A 14582-nucleotide genomic window follows, 5' to 3' on the forward strand; every position below is an offset into this window, starting at 1 on the left:
TGGATTTCTTTCAGATTCATTAACAAAACCTACCTTCATCCAAGATGGGTTTGGAGACCACAAAGGGAAGCTCCTGCAGGGGTTCCATGTGCTTGTGCCCGGCGCTAAGGACAGTGATTTGGGGAAGGCACACTACAAGGGTCCCGGGCATGGAGGCTTGGTTGTGGTACCAGCTACGGACGGTGCCGGGAATGTCACCAGAGATGATGGTGCTCGGGGAGGCCAGGCTGTCATTAGGCAGGAACACGCAGCACGACTGAAGCTCCAGCTTGAGAGGGGCAAGAAAAACAAGACGCTTATTGAATTCTATTAACCAATTCCACGTCACTTTATCACTTTCCACAAACCTGGCTCGGCCTCGATCAGCCACTTTGTTTCATGATAAGAGGTCTCAGTTGTGTGACAGTGAGGTTAAATTCTATGTGTAGGAAACAGAACATCTTGCACAACTTTAAATACTGCATCTCAATTATTTGAACTGAGTCTTTTTAATCCCACTAGTTTTATGGTGCATATTTCTGTTTAAAAAAAATCAGCATCACACGCACATCACTTATTCATCAGGGGCTGAGTCATAAAATAACCATATATATATATATATATATATATATCAAGAACATATTTTAACATATTTCTGCTAACCAAAAAGGAAAGAAAACTACATGCCAACAGGTAAGTTATCAGAAGCCAGAAGATGTTTTCCTTTTAACCAAAACACCACTAGTGTGAGTGTTTTTGTGTGTGTGTGTGTGTGTGTGTGTCTGTGAGATGAACCCTGTTACATTTGATATCTTTGACGTACAACATATGGATACACACAAGCAAAACACACCACTTGAATAGACGTTAAATCTTGCATTGCATTCTGCAGGATCACGTACAGATAGATGTTTTGCCTCTGTTTTGACTCTGTATATGGAGACCATTTCTCTAAACTTTGATGAGAGTTGAGAGGGAGTGCAAGGAAGGCAGAAACTGATAAAAAAAAAAAAAACTTGGATTGAGAGAAAAAGAGCTGGAGAGAAAAATAGAAAGGGACGGATATTGTTTCACAGCCATCTCACGCTGCTTCCTCTTTTGATTACTCTTCAAAGACTAGTTTGAAATCCGAACGCTTCTGCACACTGACACATAAAGCTTTAGCCTTTTTAAGTGCCAACACGCAGGGAGAAAATCCATTGACACTGCCTAGTCTGCTGCAGATTTGAGCAGAGTTAAGCTGTAAAGCAGGCAGACACACGGAAACCCCTGGGTTTAACACTGTGACTCTGGTCTGCACCCTGAGCTCACTGCCTCAGGCTAATGCTCTCCTGCTGGACCTCTTGGTTTAGTTATACGCTATATTTCACATGATAACACCTTACTTCTTCTTCTGCTCTGGCGACTCTTCAATCGTCATGAATGTTTGTTAAACAACTGTATTGGCTGATATTCAAAGAATGGGTGTGTCAGTATAAAGGTCATACGGACATAGTCGGGCACATCAATTGATGCATAATGTGATTTTTGTTATTATAATGTCAATATGAAAAACAATCTTATTGCAAGTTAGTAGAACCTGAAATAAACAAGATCTAATTATTATTATTATTTTAGATGTGACCATCAAATGTTGTGTTAAGTTTGTTCAATCATTTACTTCAACAAAAAAAGCATTTTCAAATTTGTCCTTGCAAACTGATTTTCCATCCATTGGCTATAATCGTGTTAAAAGATAAGCACACAAGTACACCCCTGTATTATGTGTGAGATTTGTACTGTACTCTCAGAGATAAAGATTTGTATCCAAGAAAAAATCTTTCAACAGGATCATTTTTTATCACAGCTATACTACTTGCAGAACATTTTAAATAACTCACTACAGCTACGTTAATTACTATTATATTATGAATCTGATAACTGGTGGTAACTGTGGCTCAGCTGGTAGAGTCGGTCGTCTCTCAACTGGAAGGTCGAGGGTTCGATCCCCACCTCCTGCAGCCACATGTCCGATGTGTCCTTGGGCAAGACACTTGACCCAAAGTTGCTCCAGCTGCGGTGGTGTAAGAATGTGTATGACTGTGTATGACTGGGATTCGTTTATTCTGGTCACCTTACATGCGCTATACAAGCTTAAGTCCATTTGTCATATATTGAACTTTTGGGTCCATTGTTTATACATAATCACAAAAAATATTTTAAATCCTAAATTTGACCCATTACTTACTAAAGAAAGCTAGTATGTCCCGTTTTGAGAAGACACAGATGCAATCATCTTTACTTCACATGTTGCATAAAAGTAACCTTTTTTTTTTAACTTGGCAATTGTGAGATGGAATTGAAACCTTTTGGGTATTAAGAACAGTTTTAGCCTCAAGTAGATGTATTGAGAAAGCTTCTTCAACTATAGAGCTCATAGAAATGGCACCTTCAGTGTAAGTTACCACCATAATTGCTTGTGTCAATGTGTACAGTTAAGCATAACGTAATACCCCCTGATGGTGTTTGCTTATGACTATATAATGCTTTGCTGTTGTTCCCCATGGCAACACACAACAAAAAGATGATGTCAAGTGTAAAGTAACTACAGACTTGCCACATCACACAGTGAAATGCTAAAAATAATGAGATAACATCTCACAGATGACAACAGAGGAAAAAGTTCAACAATTGAATGGCATCCACCGGGCATAGCGACCACTGTTTCTGGAAGTTTACACTATAGCAAAAAGGCTCAAGATGCTTTAAATGGCTCGATGTAATGGAAAAGAAAATAGCCTGTCTATCTTAAATGACGTTGATACTAAATTTATCTTTCGTCGGCTCTTTTCTCCTTTTCTTCACTATTGGTGGCAATTAATTTCAGCCACAATAAAACCACAAACAACATGGTGTAATTCACAATGACAACAGTGCTTAGATTCCCTTTGAACGTGAGGATGAAACATTGAAGCCAACATTTGCTTTTCTCTTCAGAGGGGAGTTTGAATGTGAACCTGATATTCCAAGCAGTGGGGACCAGAAGCTGCAGCCAAGATGTGTATCTTACTTCAAATCACACAGATGCTAGAGGAAGGAACAAGGAAAATAATGCATTAGCAAAATAAATGAATAAATTAAATAAATGGTAGTCGAAAAACCTCTAATCTTCCAATATCTGATTTAATTCATGCCAAAGTCTGCTTGGTACAGTAGGGGCACAAGAACATACATATTGTAATCCATTTGTAGTGCAGGATGCAGCACAGTTGCTGGTTTAAGTTGTGTACATTCTGAGCCTAGCAGAGAGACTAATGCACGCTTTTATCACTAGCAGGCTGGACTATTGTAACGCTCTCCTTTTTGGTCTTCCTAAAAACACAACCAATCGACTACAGCTACTGCAAAACTCTGCCGCACGAGTACTGACAAAGAACAGAAGGAGAGCACACATCACACCTGTTTTAAAATCTTTACACTGGCCGCCTGTTAGTTTTCGTGTTGATTTTATTTTAGCACTACATGGCCTTGCACCAGACTACCTATCAGATATGATTTTAGTTTATGAATCAGTACGGCCCGCTCAGATCCTCCAGTTCCTCTCTCTTAGTTGTTCCACAGAGCAGGACAAAAACCTTTGGCGATGCTGCTTTCAGCTGTTACGCTCCGAGACTGTGGAACAACCTTCCTGAGGGTCTGAGAGGAGCCCAGAATATTGAGATTTTTATTTATTTATTCAGTTTATTCAGTCTGGCTTTATATAAATTCAAATCTTAACATTATTGTTTTGTCTTTTTTTTTATCCTACTACAATTTTAAATATTATTCTCCTAGGTATTACTTTTAATATCTTATTGCTTTTATGTGCCGTATTTTATTTTTTCATTTTTATATATATTTTTTTTAATTCTTATTGGTCTGCATTGGTCTCTCAATGATTTTATAAACTACTTTTTCATCAATAACTTTTCTGCACTCTTGTTAAGCACTTTGAACTGCAATTTAATTTGTCTTAAAGGTGCTATATGAATTAAGTTTGATTGATTGATTATAATGTAATAAAGAGTACGGCCTGAATGATAAATGGACATGAGCTTGTTTAGCCCTTTCTAGTCTTCTGACTCCTTAAAAGAGCTTTTACACCGCAGGTCACACCTACACATTCACACACTGATGGCAGAGGCTGCTGAGTAAAGTGTCCATCAGTATCAGCTAATCCCATTCATCAAAATGTATACGCCGGCGAAGCAGAGGGAGCCACTTGGGGTTAGGTGTCTCGCCCAAGGACCAATCGGACATGTGGCTGCAGGAGATGGGGATTGAACTCATAACCTTCATGTTAAGAGAGTCAGCCTGCTCTTTTTGCAAAGTGTCTTGAGATAACATTTGTTATAAATTGGTGCTTTACAAAAATAAATTTGATTGATAAATTTCTCTATAATATGTATTTTGACCGGCCATTGAAAGACAGTGTATTAAAACCTGGTGAAAACAAAAACATGCTGAGATATATTCAAGATACCGGTTGAAAATATTGACAGACGATTTCTAGCTGCCCATCTTTGGTTTGCAGTTCTACTCGCCCTCTAAGAGTGGGAAGCTCAGAACCCTCTGAGAACCCATTCACTAATCTTCACCCTGTTCTCAGAGGGTTTTATCTAACAAAAGGTTAGCCTGGTTCTCTTCCCCAGACCTCACCAAGGTTCTCCTGCTGTGCTTTCACATGACGAGACTACAAGAGCAAACACAAGAAAAGCCCTACAGTATACAAACAAAGAGAACTGGAGTAACAAAGGGCTAGAAAGGGCACTGGCACTGATTTAAAGCACCGACAATGAGAGAAATAGTGTGAGGTTAGAATGGGCCAAAACCATGAAGAGCTCTTCCTCCTGATCAACTACAGAATGAGTCTCTTGGTGCTCCCATAATCTATTCTTCTATGCATATGTCCTTCTGTCTCTCTCAGGAGGACAGAAGAGGAATGGGTGCAGAGGGTGTCCACTATTATGGAGCAGGTACATACAGCAAAAGCAATGTGGTCCGAGAGTGAGAGCATGTGTGTGTTTCCTGTCACATCTATAGACGTGAAAGTTCAGTTGAGGCTGTGCAGGGTCATGTTTGGTATTTTACACAATTCTGTATAACAGCTCTGTAACAGGCCAATAAACACAGCAGTGGAAGCAGTTAGCCTGTGTGACAAAATCCCCCTACTGCGAGCTGAAGGCCATGCCAGGTTTCTGTTTGTGAGTGTATGCATGTGTGAAAGAGAGAGAGTATGTACAATGTCCTACGACAGGACCGGAAAAGTGACAGGTATGCCAGGCTGACCTTAAATTCAGTTTGGTCTGTCACATGCTTGAAAGGCGGGGAGCCACACTGGCAGCATGTAGCTGTTCTTACAAGTCATTTAGGGCTCAGCTTTCTGAATTAAATTTGATCCAAAACAGGATAGCGAATGTATTTTCCTGTAAGGGTAGCCCCTTAAAAGACTTTCCAACTGCAGCAAAGGAAAATTGTTAAATCAATTCAAAAATAGAAACAGGCAAAAAAAAAAAAAAAAGAATACATGAAAGCCAGAAGAATGATTGGTGTGTGGAATATCTGTTATTCAACTTCACCCTCATGGGGTTCATGGTACTGTAATGGGGAGTAAAACTGCAGTAAAAATGACAGATACACAGCTTCTGACAACAACTCAGGTACAGCAAACAAACCATACAGCAGAGGGTTGTAAAGGACGTTTGGCAAGGTGAATGTGTGTACAGGGATTGTGGCTTAAAGGTCGAGCATGTTGTCCACAACTATAAGTTCAAAGGTTTGATCCTTGGCAGGGATGGGCCGAAGTGTCTTTAGGCAAGAAACTGAACCCCCAGTTTCTCCTGAAGGGTTAGCGATTCTTGCAGGCTCAAATGAATGCAAATACATTTAATCCTGATGGGCAGCTTGGCACTTTGCAAAGCAGCCTCTGTCATCAATGTATGAATTGGTGTGGGAAATGGTGAATTTTGGCAGTCTTTTTAGTGGTTTGAGTGGTCAGGAGGCTAGTAAAGCAGTGTAGAAGTGAAGATCATTTCACTTTGTTTCAACGATTTTGTGGATTAAAACGCAAAATGTTTGATTTTGAGAAGGGAGTCTGGAGCTGAACCATACGACAAGGACTCATGGTTCCACTAAAGATTTAGATTTGAATTGAAGCTTACCTAATACTTCTAATGAAAGATCACTCAGTAGAAACACTGCAGGGTCAATGTGACTGTTTGTCTGCATCTGTATTCAGGCGCAGGGTTTATCACTTGCAGCACACTCCATTCCTAAACTTCTTAAACAGCGGAAATAATTTTGACCAGGAAATCTCAGTTAGAAAAGAGATTGAAGCCAATTGGCTCCTTATGAGGCTGCACGTGCCGGGCCTTAACTGTGAAAACATGCTCGAATTACATACCAACACATTCATAAAAGTACATTCAAATACACACACACACACACACACACACACACACACACATAACACATGTGGGCCTGCACGTCCACAATACAATGCATTAAAAAGAGAACATGAACTCAAAATCCCAGATCATTTCATCCCTTTTAAGTGTTCAAAGATAAACTAGGTAAACTCTGATTCAGAATGGACATGGTCTCAAGCCAAAGCACCTGAGTTAACATCCCCTCTCTTTTTCTCCCCTGAACAAATGCTGCTCTGAGATATCGACCCTCACCATGACTGGTTTTAATATCTCTGTTGATTCTGGATCAACAGTGCAGTGTTTCACTTACCACCTCTGAAGGATGGCACCTGAAACAGCAAAAAAAACTTGACACTCCTCGAACTACAAAGTAACACTGCTCTTTGTAAGAAAGAAGCAAATTTGATCATTTACCATATACGGCATCTTGCTACTTCTTTCGGGAAAAATTAACAAAAACAAAAAACATACAGAACACATCCATCAGGGGACATCTGGGGTTCTTCAGCTGTGTATAAGTTTCAATATTCAAACACGGGATTCAATAAAACATCCCATGGCCCCATGAGTGATAGTGCCAGTGGGTTTTGAGTGACAGCCTGGCAATTAAGCAGGTGACCAAAATCCTGAGATTTAGACATTGATCCCTTCCTCTTAGACCTTTAATGAACAAGAATCTTTAACACTTTGATCTACAATCACTAAAGCAAAATCTGGATTATGCATCAGGAAGCAGTCAAGAGAAAAATAAACAAAACTAGTTATGAGACAGATGAGAATACCAGCTGGTAATGTTAAACTAAATCTAAATGATGCTTATTGTAGGAGTATTTCATTTAAATGGTAGGATACCTAAATATACACTTTTTGAGTATCACATCTGGTGTCACATCACAGACTTCTAAAAATAGGAACATTCCATTTTAGTGACACATTCGACTTTAATTTTGATCACTTCCCTACTCAATGAGATTATGTTCAGAATCCAGCCACATGTGTGGATCCTGTTTCAAATCTTTTAGTCCTAGTACCCTCAAAAATGTGCCCCTTACTTCCACATCCGAACAGGCAGTGTGTGATTTGTCTTTTGTAGCATTTCTCCCTTGAGCTTGAGTTGAGAGAATGGTTTATCTGTTTCCAGCAGAGCAGCTTCTAATAGAGAGGAAGCTGAGGACCAAACACACTTAGGTTTTAAAAGGTTGGAGCAATGTGGAGATGGCCTATATAACCACAGGAGGCTCTTAGGATCCGCTGATCCTTCCCTATAAATGACAGAACAATGAGTTAGATTGAAGACATCTTGTCTCCTCTGTAGAGGAAATCCTGCTGAGACATAACTAGTCTTTGAAAGCCATTAATCAGAATACAGTTTATTTGTCAGGCTTTGACAGCAGCATTGCAGAAAATGTAAAAAATACACTTCTGTCTGACATAAAATGCAGATCTGGTATTTTATTAAGTCATGAAGGAGTGGAGAACATTTTAGGAAATTGTCTGTAAGTGCTCAGTTGGGTAAATGAGTTCATTTTCTACACACCAACTATGAATCTGTGTTACCGACGCTTAAAGAACAACGTTTACAGCAACATATGAATCTTGATATAACTCTGACAGCACATAAAAGACATCTTACTTTGACCCTTGCAGTGAAATACTTGTCCTGTTTCACTGCGGTAACATCCGTTGTTAGGCTTATTGTTTTCATATCACTGTTGGAAAGAAAAACCTGGAGGCCCTGGGTCTGTCCTGGGTCTGCACATACCTCAGTAGAGCAAACACCAAAGTAGGCCATGTTCATTTTATATAGTGCAACCTCGATAAAATGTTAAGCAAACAAAAACATACCCTTATTTTAACTTAGAGGAACTGACACATTTTCTGTTGTTTTTTTGTCAAAGTTCTCTCTTTTTTTTTCACCACTATAAGCAAGCAGGCTCCACACAGGAGATCACAGAGAGATAGAGGGGAGGAAATTAGAAACACCCTGCGACCATCCCGGGTGAAAACATTTGCAACTCTGGAGCAGGAAAATCTCAGCGGAGAGATCAGCAGCAAACGGAAAACACATCCTTTTGTTTTTAAAAACCTGATACCTCTCCAAATGTAATCTTCCTGTTCCTGCACCAGACGGGACACTGTGTTTCCTAAGTGGCTATTCAGATGAACAGAAGGTCTATAGAGCACTACCCCCCCCAACCCTCTCAGCCCTCATCCCATCTCTCTGGATACCCCACCCACTGTTAACCTTCTGCTCCCACTTCTTCTGCATATCCTCTTGCATTCGAACCTGTCCAAAAACACGTTTGGAATAGTGAGTGTGATAGTAAATAGTTTAAAAAATCGTGTAAATAGTGTCTCCTTGTGAATTAACATGATTAATGTGTGTATCTTAAGAAGACACTGTGCAGATGTGTGTTGTTGTGCATGGGTTTACAACAATTAGGTTTCCTTTGCAACCTCAGGAAGCAGCTTTCGTCCCTCATGTCTATGAGAAAGGAATCTAAGCGTGATGCTTTCTGACAAAAGATAGGCTAGATCACCCACATGCCACCACAAACAATAAGCTTGCGGCCTGGCATAGCAGCACGGCCAGGCAGCCAGCCATCCCTGTGGCCCTGCATTCCTCTCTTCTTACACTGCTTACAGAAGCTGACAAGCACTGGAGGCCTCCATGGCTGAGGTGGAAATCTGCAAAAATAAACGCTTTAGGTGACATGAAGGCTTTGTTTGTTTCTGCTGGCCTGGCTGTTTGTGTTAGCGCAGTGGGTTAATTGCAACTTTGATCGCTGGGTTTATTGATCCAACAGTGGCCTTAGGAGTGTGGTTGGCCTGGCCAGCCTTGCCTGCTCCCCTGATCTCAAACAATCCCACCTTAACTACCCCAGCATGGTGAGCAACTACAGATGGGTCTGAGGGATGGCCAAGCCAAACTAGAGTTGAAGATGCACAGGGAGGGAGAGAGGGTGGTCATGAGTGGAATTCCAGGTTTTGTCTGAGAAGACCATGGTGTATAAAGATAGGGTGGTAATATGTTATGAAAGAGTTTTGATACAATTGAGAGCTAAAGCTTTACATAGGAAAGTCAGAATCTTAAGTCAGTCGGACTGTATTTATGTAAGATGTATGAAAAATCACATCCTTTTAATCTTAGCAAATATTTACCACAACTGATTTATTAAGTGTGACCAAATCAAGTAGGCTAGCTGATGAAAGTAGTGAAAATGACTTCCCTCTGGTCCTTCGATATAGAATGGTTGCACGCTCTAAAAATTCAACTAGCTTAATCTCCAAAGCAAAAACACATTCAGAAGATGAGGGGAAAAAATAATCACAACTTTTTCTGAGAATAATAACGAATCCCTATCTTGAAATTGTAGCTGCTGTGGATTTTATTTCTAATAACAAAACAGTTCAAGATGTCTAGACCTGTGAGGTTCAAGAGGTTACAGACACAAGAGGACCTAGTAAGGACTTTCCAGCACGGCCCAGTGAGAGGATCAAATAAGTATGTGTCTATAATTGCTGTGAGGTCATCGGCGTATTGATGCAGCAGCACAAGATGGAACAGCAACATATGCACATGAGCCCTCCTGTCAGCAGGACCGCACGCTCAGACAGACACAATCAGGAAGACAATGCTCACCCTTTCTCTCACTCTCTCTCCTTCATATTCCCTAAGTGCCTCCGCTGTGTCCTCTCTGTAATTTGCGTCTTCTAATTTGCTCTCTGTCTCCTGTGTTTTGTCATACTTGTGGTGTGATGTGTTGCTTAAACGTCTTCCTCTTTTTTGCACCTCAGCCCATCAATAGTGAGATTCTGACAACATAAAAAGGGACTGCAAGCTACAACAAAAGCCCTCCAATTTTCAGTGTCACTAAACGTCGACAAGTAAACACGCTGAGGATGAGAAATGCCTCTCAGCTTCAGCTGGATAAATAAAGAAGTGTTTTGTGAAAAATGTGAAGAATTTATAGTTGACATTCTTTATTAATTAACAATCAGACAAATTTATTAAATTGTACTGGGGACTGTGTGGGTAGTTAAGAAACATATGAACTGCTGTTTTAGTTCAATGTATCTACTGTAGTGTACCACCCATTGTCTCAAAACTACACAAATGATCAAATCTCAGTATCTCTCTGTCAATCAGTAGCTTTAGTCCTAATCATGGCTATAATTGGGATTTGGTTACATTTTTCCACCAAAACGTATGTACTCACCCTGACACAAACACCTGACGTTGCAGTATCTACCGTGAGCGACCACACAGGGTTTGTAACACGTCTTTCAAATTTGAAAAGTTGGCCATGTGTCACCACCACACACAAAGAAACATGTTAAGGTGACATAAAAATGATTTTTCAAAATGAAATGGAAGTTCGGGGATCTGACTGGCAGGAAAGATGGGGTGTTGGTTGGAGGGCTGGTAGGATGGAGGAAACGGGTCAGAGGATGAAGTGTGCCTGCAAAAGGCGCTCCAGTCAGGGGTCAGATCCTGTTCATGAAAACCATCTGGCCAGCTCACATCTGAGCCACACCAAGCATACACGACACATGATCCTCTTTTCTATCCCTCTGTCACTTTCTTTCTCGCTTCATAGAAACCGTTTGACTAATTTCCTCCTCCATATTTGCTTCCATTGTATTCACATCATTTTACCTTTTCTACCCCACTGCTTTTTCTCCTGCTTTTTTTTTCTTTCAAAAATATTCTACTCATTAATTCATGGCAGCTGCAGGGAGCAGTGTTACTTCATTTTTCCATGGCAACGGTCTCTCTGTTTCAGCAGATCCCATTTCAGTTTTGGTAGCAACATGCTACTTTGCCAGCACTGAACATATCCATGTGTTAAATAGACAGAATTATTGCAGAATTCCTGAAATAGAATGACCATCCCGGTCACTTGTAATTATTATCAGCCAAAGTGAGAACACGGGTGCCCTTGGGGAGAATGGGGCTGGGAGGAGGAGATGACAGACTAAGGGGGTAAGGTTGAGTGGTGGGAGAGAACGTTAGGAAGACAATGAGCTGGAGATGAATCACACTGAAGCAGTGACAGACGTGAGTTGTAAAAACATACAGTAGATAGGGGAAGTTCAGGAGGTGTGGGGTACGAAAGGAGAAGCGCAGTTACTTAGAGGGAGAGAAGAAAGTACAGCCGAGGGCAAGTGGCCATTGGAAGATGTGCCAGGCACCTCCGGCCAAGGTCACAACTCACAACTTAGGCCGCGCTGCTTTTAGGTTCTAATGAGCAGTGAATACTAAAACACCACCCACACATATTACAGCACTACATGACACCATGAGAGTTGTTCATGCAAGTCTGTCCAAACATGGAAACACGGAAACACACACACACACACACACACACACACACACACACACTTTTGATGTTCTTAAAGTCAAGGAGATTCCACCATCTTGGGCCCGATGGGTTCAGTTTCGATCGCATGTCCCTGAGACATTATCATGCCCGTAGCAGTAATCTCTAATGACTCTATTATCTCTACATTGACTCTCTCTCTCTCTCTCTCTCTCTCTCTCTCTCACAAAAGGTTAAATAAACACAAGATTCTGTTGAGATTCAAATCTCTTTTCAAAGTCTATTATTTAAAATCTGCACTGAAACACACAGACACTGGATGCATGTGCCGAGTTAGTTCACAATCTAGAGAGTGCAGGATTTCATTGGCTTGGAAAACATTTAAAGTTCGGCGGCTGTAGTCCCGGGTTTCGAGTCTGACCTGTGGCTAATTTTCCTGCATCTCTCTCTCTCTCTCTCTCTCTCTCTCAGTATGTTTAAAGGAAGCTCTCTGATGGCTGCGAATAAAATACAATAATGTTTTCTGTCATTTCACTGCAGGCTGAAAATTGCCTGTCATCCCGTATGAGTTTGAAGAAGATGTTCTTATAAACAGAGCGAGATAGAGATGCACACGAGTCGGAGTCATACTGGAACGATGGCTCAGAACATTCTCTGTGGTTTGGTTGAAGCGCCCAGCGACCGATAAAGTGACTCATCGATTGCGATACGTTAAGCGTGCATGACGCGGCACCGGAGAAAATCAAAGCTGACTTTCTCTTTAATTCACAGAGAAAGGTATGATGTAAAGATGATTTCATAGCAAATTCTATGAATAGAAAGAGACGATGATCTGCTTGTTCCCGCTGCCATCCTGGTTTTTATTTAGTTTGAGTGGAATGTGTTTAGTTTAGTTAATTACATAATATATATTGAAGCACAAAGTCACACTGAAAATAAATGTGGATTGCAGAAGGAGAGAATTGTTTAAAATTAACAAAGGAACGTTTTATCCCAGTAATCCCAGTGTCCTGTGCTATTTGAGACTTGCGACAATAACTGAAAGGAACACCTCATTTACTGTACCTTGTACCCTCATTGGTTATTATTCTTTAATCTACTGTTGTTAACACTAGCCTAGAGTCTAGCACCTGCACAAGACATCTGCCTTTAACTACCTCCTGATCTGAATCTTTAGGATATTTATTCAAGTATAAGAATCAGAGCATCATGAGGGCGCATGCCCATTAACGGCTTTTTGCGCGTGCAGTCCTCATGACCTCAGTTTTCAGACAGCTTCTGACTGGTGCGTACTGTTGCTAAGTTACGAAGGTTGGCTCACAGCATTCCGCTTCCCTCGGTAGAGACCATCGAGTCATTTTTAAACTGCTCCGTTCTTGGTGAATTTCTATGCTTTTAATCGTAGAGATTCACCAAGAACATAAAACGATGCTGCTAATCATGACCATGCATTAGCGGCAACTCCAGACTCGGAATCTGTATCCTTGGAAATAAGATTCAGGCAAGTTTATCTTCTCCCGTTGTTGTTTACAAGGCTGGTATCAGAAGTCTAGCCCATTGAGCGCATCTAAGTACTCAGTATGCTGAGACCACTAAAGTGCATGGGTTTTGTAAAACATGCACCGCCAGTGCAAAAAACATCATTAATGGACCCAGGCCGTTTTGATGATGACCCCTTTCAAAAAAGTTGTGACAGTGCAAACAAAATATATGGAACGTTATGAAACACTAAAAGCAAACAACTGATACAAGTGCTTCAGACTGCATTGATGGACACAGGCCCCGACCGTCTCTCTGACCAGGACTTACAGTATATATATATATATTCTGTTTAAACTGCCTTAAGTGGCTTCAGCAGCCGTGGAATAATAACTACTTTTCTAACCCTTTCTGCCCCAATCTCATTCCCCCACTTGCGAGTCCCTCTTCTGTAAAAGACGAAGAAAGCCCTGCATCCCAAATTGGGCACATGTGCGGCATAAGTGTGAGCCATTAGGTATTCTGTTTACACCACACTAAAATAAATAGAGTGGTTTCAGTTTTTGGATATCCAAAGCCTGGGGTACCAGCTGTCAGGTCCTTCGGTTTGGTCGGCTTCCACTCCCATGTCAACAGGACAGACTCTTTCCTAATTACTGCTGCAGTACATGGTGTGGTCCCAGTCGAACAGCCGAAGGGGACAGAGGAAAGTGGAGGCAATGACGGGCAGAGCAAACTATTAGAGGGTTGAGTTAACTTTTGTGGAAGTACTGTAAACAGCTCACTGGGACCTGGAGTCTGAAGCATTATTTCAATTCACATGCGTCATGCTCTCTTAAATGTTTGACAGACATAAGTTTGCGTGTCCTAGCAATAAGAATTTAGCTGAGCTGAGAATGGTTGTTTGTTGGACTGGACTTGTGCAGCATTGGTCATTGTTTTTTGGGAACAAAGAAAGCCAAAATCCAATAAGACTGATTTTCATTGCTGCAATTTTACTCTGAAACCCGGCACACTTGAGTATCCATTGTTGCAGTGAATTAACTTTTCTGAGAAAGAATAATAAAAAACACAACTGCGCTGTTTGAATACGGTGATGTTTACAGTGGCAACCTAAAAACTATGACATCTAAGTAACACAAATACAAAATTAATGATTTTGGTAAATGTGATTCTGTGACTTAATGGTGATGTTTTACGCGCTGTCAGCTAGACGCAATAAAATAACCCTAACTCTATAACACCACGAAACACAAAGAGGAGTGTGGCTCAGTCATTAATGTTCTACATGAGCACTGTTTGCATAGACACACACGTGTGCACACACCATGAAGTCCTTTTCCTGTATAGAGAG

General features: G+C 40.9%; 1 protein-coding gene across 1 annotated transcript in view; it reads right to left on the reverse strand.

Annotated features, from left to right (window-relative positions):
• Positions 1-14582, reverse strand: part of LOC132983433 (intermembrane lipid transfer protein VPS13B-like) — a 282789-nt gene that overhangs the window by 143196 nt on the left and 125011 nt on the right. The window contains exon 23 of the mRNA XM_061049726.1: positions 34-268. Coding sequence (XP_060905709.1) covers positions 34-268 — 235 coding nt within the window. The remainder of the gene's footprint in view (positions 1-33; positions 269-14582) is intronic.

This window comes from Labrus mixtus, chromosome 11 (assembly GCF_963584025.1).
Source record: "Labrus mixtus chromosome 11, fLabMix1.1, whole genome shotgun sequence".
NCBI classification, from domain to species: domain Eukaryota; kingdom Metazoa; phylum Chordata; class Actinopteri; order Labriformes; family Labridae; genus Labrus; species Labrus mixtus.